Source organism: Chiloscyllium plagiosum, unplaced genomic scaffold, assembly GCF_037043375.1.
Source record: "Chiloscyllium plagiosum isolate Xiang-an unplaced genomic scaffold, Cpla_swu_hap1 HiC_scaffold_7, whole genome shotgun sequence".
In the NCBI taxonomy this organism is placed as follows: Eukaryota; Metazoa; Chordata; class Chondrichthyes; order Orectolobiformes; family Hemiscylliidae; genus Chiloscyllium; species Chiloscyllium plagiosum.
The window spans coordinates 72,802,674-72,809,839 of NW_028270145.1; the positions used below are offsets into that span (position 1 = coordinate 72,802,674).

The following is a 7,166-nucleotide window of genomic DNA, read 5'->3' on the forward strand; positions in this document are numbered from 1 at the left end:
ACAAAAACCTTAAGCAACCCAATTTTCTTTCCATTAGTATCTGCTAAAAACTGTCACCCTTAACCAAAAACTTTGTAAATGTGAATCAGCCACTGTACTTTCTGCAAGTATCTGAAGGAGAATCAAAGAGCAGCACATCGTGACAAGACAAAAGCACCAGTGAACCATGTGATCAGTGACCTTTGAAATACCTTCCTAGTCTTTCCATCCACCTTTCAAAATTATGTTTTTTTCTTCATCTATGTCAGGGCCAGTTTATAAAAATGGTTATAGTTTTACCTAGTGGAGTTAAATGTTGACAATTCATAATTGTTTATCTATAGTTAGAATCTGCCCTGTGGCTTCTGTCAACCCCAGCCTAGCTATCCCAAGATGTAGCAGAGTTAAGATGTCTCTAAATAGGTGTACATGCACACAAAGAATGAGAAAAAACATTTTTTGCATCATAAATTTATGTTGTTATTAAACATCAACATCATGTGAATGTGAATATGACAAACCACCATGTTAACTAAACAAACAAGAAAAAATAAACAAACATGATCTACCAAGCTGGACTTCATTGTGGGATTGACTTGTGTGGCAGTGCCATGAGCTGGGATAGATCGCATAATTGTCTGTCACATCCGAATTGCAATAAATACAAAAAATACACAAATTTCTTGCAAAGCCTGCACATTCCAGAATTCAATTTCAAATAAACAATTTTCCAACTTGGCCCTAAACACAGTTTATTAACAGCACTGAAAAAAAGCAAAATATTGATGCAGTGTTGCGACTTGTTTGATCATTTTTCCTATTAACTGTGCTGGAACTCTTACCACCCCCAATGTATTAACTGCTCTAATCAACCTGAACTCCAATCCAGTCAGTACTTTTCAACTTCATGTCCTCCAGTAGATTCCTCTGTCTTAAAACTGTAACCAAGCCCCATATAGCCCAAAATAGTCTTTCCAAACAATACAGTAAGTTTCTATCAGTGAATGAAACAGCAATGTTGTTCGATTCACATACAAAGGAGATTTCACCTCTCATGACACTGAACTCCCTTCGATCGTGGTCAGAGCCCCTGCGCCCTGACGGGGCTCCCCGCTTTTCCAACCACCTGGACGTACCTGTACTGCCAGCCCTTTCCTCTTCCCAAGAGTTTGTGGACAGGCGCTTCTGCTTTCACATCAGCTTCAGGCACTTTCATGGAGGTAGAAGCTGGAACTGTCACGTCTCCTTGCATCGTCGAGCGCCTGCAGCTCCCAGCCGGGAGCTGTGGGTTTCCAGTCAGGGCGGGTGAGGGAGCAGGTCGGGGGAGTGGAAGGAGAGTCGCTGAATGGCGGCGGCCCCTGTTACACGCTGCAGTATAACAATGAGCAGAGAACCCCTTCCCACATTGTAACCCTCCGGACTAACCCGGAAGCCGTCCGAGGGCCGGAAACCACTTGACGAGCGGAACGTCTGCTCGCCGCCCCAACCCGCATCACAGAAAACATCACAATGACCATCTGAAATGACGTCGCTTCACAACAATCTCTTCCGGGTTGCTGTTGGTGTTATGCCGCCATATTTGTGCAGGGCACAGCCAACAGCTAACGCCTCATGTGCAGAAAGGTGTGGCTCATCTGCTTCTGTCCGAAATACATTAACTCCTTTTCTACGCTCTCCTTACACCACAGAAACTGAAGTTGCTGATCTTCAAATTCATTCATGTTCTCCAATGCTTCGTATTGTGTCAATATCCTGGATACTTTACTCAAGATGAAACTTGATGTCTTGGAAACAAACATTTTCCTTGATTCGAAACGTAAAAATGCTTGGACCATATTCTTTCTGGATTAGTGGTGCTGGAAGAGCACAGCAGTTCAGGCAGCATCCAAGGAGCTTCGAAATCGACATTTCGGGCAAAAGCCCTTCATCAGGAATGCAGACCTTTTCTCCATCTTGTACCACTCGTGCTTTACTCCATATTACTTATTGAAGATCCCCTTAAACTTGAGCTCACGTGCTCATAGTTGAGTCTCATCTGTCCACTGTACCGACCTCCATCTGCTGTAATTACTCAGAATCGATTTCAATATTGTTGTCCTTCAGATCTCTCCAGTACTTAATTATTTCCTATAAATGTTAGCAGCATGCACTTTAGATAAATAAAGTATTTTTGAACAAAATAAAACAACTGAGTGCTATAAATGAGAAACAAAACAAATTGCAGGAGTAACTCACAAAATGACTTCTGAAAAAGGATCACTGGACCTGAAACGTTAACTTTGATTTCTCTTCACAAATGTTGCCAGACCTAATTTTTTTTCCAGTAATTTGTATTTTTTTTTGTAACATTTCCTTCTATCTTGTACACATTATTAAAACAGAAGTCAGCATGGCATATCAGAAATATTACAGGAACGCAAACACCTCTCATATCCCTTTGAGTGACAAGCTGCCCCAAGTTACCTGCTAACATTGTCCCTTGGTTGCCATTATAACGAAATCCTGGAATTCATGTCTAGCTTCATCGTAAAATTATCTTCATTGACTGAAGCAGCTTGCCAACATTTCTCTATGCAACTACAAACAGACAATAAATGTGCCCTTGCCAGGGTAAATTAGACCTGGCTAGGACAATTAGATTTTGAAAAAAAAAAGTATTCATTTGGGATTTTCTTCTGCTTTTATGCTGATCAATAATCCAGTTAGTGTTAATCCAATTCACTGCTTTTAAGTATCGTGAATTTGTGAAAAATGGTGTGACCTAAATAAATGCTTGAAAAATCCATGGGAATTAAATCATAAAAGACTAGAAATTTATGGCACAGAAAGTCATTTGACTCAACGTCAGATTCATGATGAAGGGCTTTTGCCCGGAATGTCGATTTCGAAGCTCCTTGGATGCTGCCTGAACTGCTGTGCTCTTCCAGCACCACTAATCCAGAATCTGGTTTCCAGCATCTGCAGTCATTGGTTTTACCTAGCTGAGTGAGCCAACTAACATAATTCCACTTTCTAGTCCTCGTTTTCGATAGTCCTATAGATTATGGACTGATCAAGTCAACTTCCAGGCCCTTCTAAATACAGTAAGAGTCTCTGCTTGAACAGACCTTCCAGGCAGTGAATTGTGAACCTTCTTAAACTTCCAGGTAATAAACATGTTCCAATTCTCTACTAATCCTTCTATCAATTCCCTTAAATCAGCAACACATAGTTGTTCACCTCTCTGCTAAGAGAAATAGATGCTTCCTACTCACTCTTATCTAAGTATGTCGTAATTAATTACACATTACCTGTATCTTCATTCCACCTCTTCTGTTCCAAAGAAAGCAGCAACAGTCTGTCAAATCTTTTAATCTTGCCTCATGGCTAAAACTCTCCAGTCCTGGCAACAAGCTTACAAATCTCCTCTGTACCCTCCCCAGTTGCTTCCTGTAATGCAGTGATTAGAACTCAAATCAATATGTACCTAGTATTTTATATGTAAGCATTACTGGCAAGACTTGCATTAGTGAGTCACCTTATTCAACTGCTGCAGTCGATGAGGTGTAGGTGTATTCATAGTGTTGGTCAAAAGGAATTTCCAGATTTTTGACTTAGTGAAGGTCAAGGAACAACAATATTGTTTCAAGTTTGCATCAGTATTTATTGTGGAAAAGGATATGGAAGATATAGAATGTAGGGAAATGGATGGTGACATGTTAAAAAATGTCCATATTACAGAGGAGGAAGTGCTGGATGTCTTGAAATGCATAAAAGTGGATAAATCCCCAGGACCTGATCAGGTGTAACCTAGAACTCTGTGGGAAGCTTGGGAAATGATTGCTGGGCCTCATGCTGAGGTATTTGTATCATCAATAGTCACAGGTGAGATGCCGGAAAACTGGAGGTTTTCATCATTTATATAAATGATTTAGATGTGAGCATAAGGGGTACGGTTAGTAAGTTTGTAGATGACACCAAAATTGGAGGTGTAGTGGACAGCGAAGAAGGTTACCTCAGATTACAACAGGATCTTGATCAGATGGGCCAATGAGCTGAGAAGTGGCAAATGGAATTTAATTCAGATAAATGTAAGGGAAAGGAAATCTTAGCAGGACTTATACACTTAATGGTAAGGTCCTAGGGAGTGTTGCTGAACAAAGAGACCTTGGAGTGCACGTTCATAGCTCCTTGAAAGTGGAATCGTGGTAGATAGGATAGTGAAGAAGGCGTTTGGTATGCGTTCCTTTATTGGTTAGAGTATTAAGTAGGGAGGTCATGTTGCTGCTGTACAGGACATTGGTTAGGTAACTTTTGGAATATTGCGTGTAATTCTGGTCTCGTTCCTATCGGAAGGATGTTGTGAAACTTGAAAAGGTTCAGATAAGATTTACAAGGATGTTGCCAAGGTTTGGGGATTTGAGCTATAGGGAGAGGTTGAATAGGCTAGGGCTATTTTCCTTGGAGTGCAGAGGCTGAGGGGTGACCTTATAGAGGTTTATAGAAATCATGAGGGGCATGGATAAGATAAATAGACAAAATATTTTCCCTGGGGTGGGGGAGTCCAGAACTAGAGGGCATAGGTTTAGGGTGAGAGAGGAAAGATGTAAAAGAGACCTAAGGGGCAACGTTTTCACGCAGAGGGTAGTGTGTGTATGGAATGAGCAGCTAGAGGAAGTGGTGGAGGCTAGTACAATTACAACATTTAAAAGGCATCTGGATGGGTACATGAATAGGAAGAGTTTGGAAGGATATGGGCCGGGTGCTGGCAGGTGGGACTAGATTGGGTTGGGATATCTGGTCGGCATGGACAAGTCAGACTGAAGGGTCTGTTTCCATGCTGTACATCCCTATGACTCTCTGATTCTAAGTCAGAGTGGTGCATGGTTTGAAAGGGAAATGGCAGGTGATAATGTTACCCTTGTGATTCTAAGTGGTAGAAGTCATTGGTCTGGAAGGTGGTGCGGAAAGATGCTTAGTGAATTGCTGCAATGTATTTTGAAGGTGATGCACACTGCTACCAATGTCCATCAATGGTGGAGGGAGTGCTTTTTAAGGTTGTGGATGTGTTATAAATTAAATAGAGTTTGATGGTGTCCAGCTTCTTGAGTAGAGTTGGATCTACATCCATCCAGGCAAGTGAAGAGTACGCCATTACACACAAACTGAAACTGCTGGAGTTGCTGCCAGACCTGCTAAGTTTTTTTTCCACAGCAAATTGTGTTTTTGCTTTTGATTTCCAGCATCCACAGTTCTTGTTTTTATGTTGTTGTTTAGTATTACTTCACATGCCTGACGTCTGCCTTGTAAATTATGGGCAGGCACTGGGGAGTAAGGTGTTAGGTACTCACTGCAAGACTCTAAGACTTTGAGTTGCTGTGGCAACATTATTTATTTATATGGCTACTCCAGTTAGGTTTCTCGTCAATGGTAATCCTCGGTATGATGATGGTGGAACATTCTACAATGGTAATGCTTGTAAATACAAGGAAGACTACTGGAATTTTGTTGAAGATTATCATTGCCTGGCACATTGCCTTGCCACTTATCAGTCCAAGCCTGAATATTTTCAGAGAGTTTCTACATATGGGTTATGTGAACATGTGAATTAGGAGCAGGAGCAGACCATTCAGCTCCTCTGTTCTGCTCCACCATTCAATTGATCATGGCTCCCACATTTCTGACTACTCTTGATAATCAATGACTCCCTTGTTAGTCCACCACATATCTTGAGAAGAGAGTTTCAAAGATTCGCAACTTTCTGAGAAAAATGTTCCTCCTCATCTCCATTTTAAAAAGGAAAGACTGTTTTCTTAAATGCTCCTCTCCCAAAAGGTAGAATAAACTCAAGTTCCCTCAGGATTGTATATGTTTAATAAGATTCTCATTTTTATAAACTAGAATAGATACAAACCCAGCCTGTCCAAACTGTGCTCGTAGACAACCTCCTTGTCCTATCCATATTAGTGAAGTGAGCCTTCTCTGAACTGCTTCTTACACATTTATATCCTTTCTTGAATACAACATTGTATACAATATTACAAACAACTGTAGCAAAACATTCCTAAATGTTATATTTCAATTCCTTTACAATAAACAATACAAGTTGTTCTCCTATAACTCGTGTTTTATCAACAAAATTTGGCTGTAACGTGATTGGTGAATTGGCAAAAGAATTTTTAAAAACGTGAACTCCTGTTGGCTAATATGTGATTCCACCCCCAGTCACCTTAAGTCCATTTTAGGTGTATATTTCAGCTCAAACGAAAGAGGTTGGTTGATGTGGCAAATGTTTCCTGACTTTATTGTTGGTATTTTCCAGAATGTTTTTTGAAATTATTGCAGGAGAAAATATTTAGATTTCAAGATTCTCCTTATTCTGGACAAAGCACCAAGCCATCCTCGCACCTTTGGTGAGCTTTCTAAAAACATCAAAGTGCTATTTCTACCTCCAAACACCCATTCAACCCAAGGTGCAACGGCAGCTTTTAAAGCTTATTATTTAGGGTGTATATTCAGGAAGCTAACTGCAGCTACTGAGGGGAATAATGAGGACAGTGTTCTTCAATTTTGTAAGAGCTTTAACATTAAGAATGCTATTGACATCATTGTGGAGGCCTGGGGTGATGTCAGAAGGACTGCTTGCATGCAGTTGACAGATGCTTCTCGCAGATTTTTTAAAATAATTTTAAAGGCATTGAACTGTCAGAGGATCTTCCAGCAATCAAAGCAAGTTAGATTTGAGAAAGTGGAGGCTGAGGATATTGATGAGTTGCTTGAGTCCTATTGTGAAGACCTCTCCACAGCTGATCTATAACAACTTGTTGTTGTGGGAGAACTTGAGCTCAAGGTGAAGCTGATGAAGTCTAGGATGCAACACCATGGGAACTTTCCACTTTTGTCTTCTATCTTGAGGTAAGTTAAAAAGCAGTTGTAGCTCTTAGGAGACAATGGATAGCAGTTCATGACATAAAGTATTACCTGGCACCTTATGAATAGCTTCTTCACAAAAGAAGAAAGATGGTAAAGCAGCAAAATCTTTTTAAAGCCAATCCCAAAGAAACAGTCTGAGGACAACGAACCACAGCCATCCATTTCTGGACTAAATATTTTCTTTCTTCATTGCGGGGTAGACCATTTAGGACAGAAATGAGGAGAAACATCTTCACCAAGAGAGTGGTGGCTGTGTGGAATGCTGTGCCCCAGAG

At 40.6% G+C, this 7,166-nt stretch overlaps 1 protein-coding gene across 2 annotated transcripts in view; it reads right to left on the reverse strand.

Annotated features, from left to right (window-relative positions):
• The window catches only part of osbpl11 (oxysterol binding protein-like 11), an 83,115-nt gene extending 81,691 nt beyond the window's left edge, over positions 1 to 1,424 (reverse strand). The window contains exon 1 of one of the 2 annotated variants that reach the window (XM_043693971.2): positions 1,116 to 1,424. In XM_043693971.2, the coding sequence (XP_043549906.2) occupies positions 1,116 to 1,231 (116 nt within the window). In that variant the 5' untranslated portion in view covers positions 1,232 to 1,424. The remainder of the gene's footprint in view (positions 1 to 1,115) is intronic. The other variant, XM_043693973.2, reaches the window with a different exon arrangement.
• Positions 1,425 to 7,166: the final 5,742 nt, after the last annotated feature.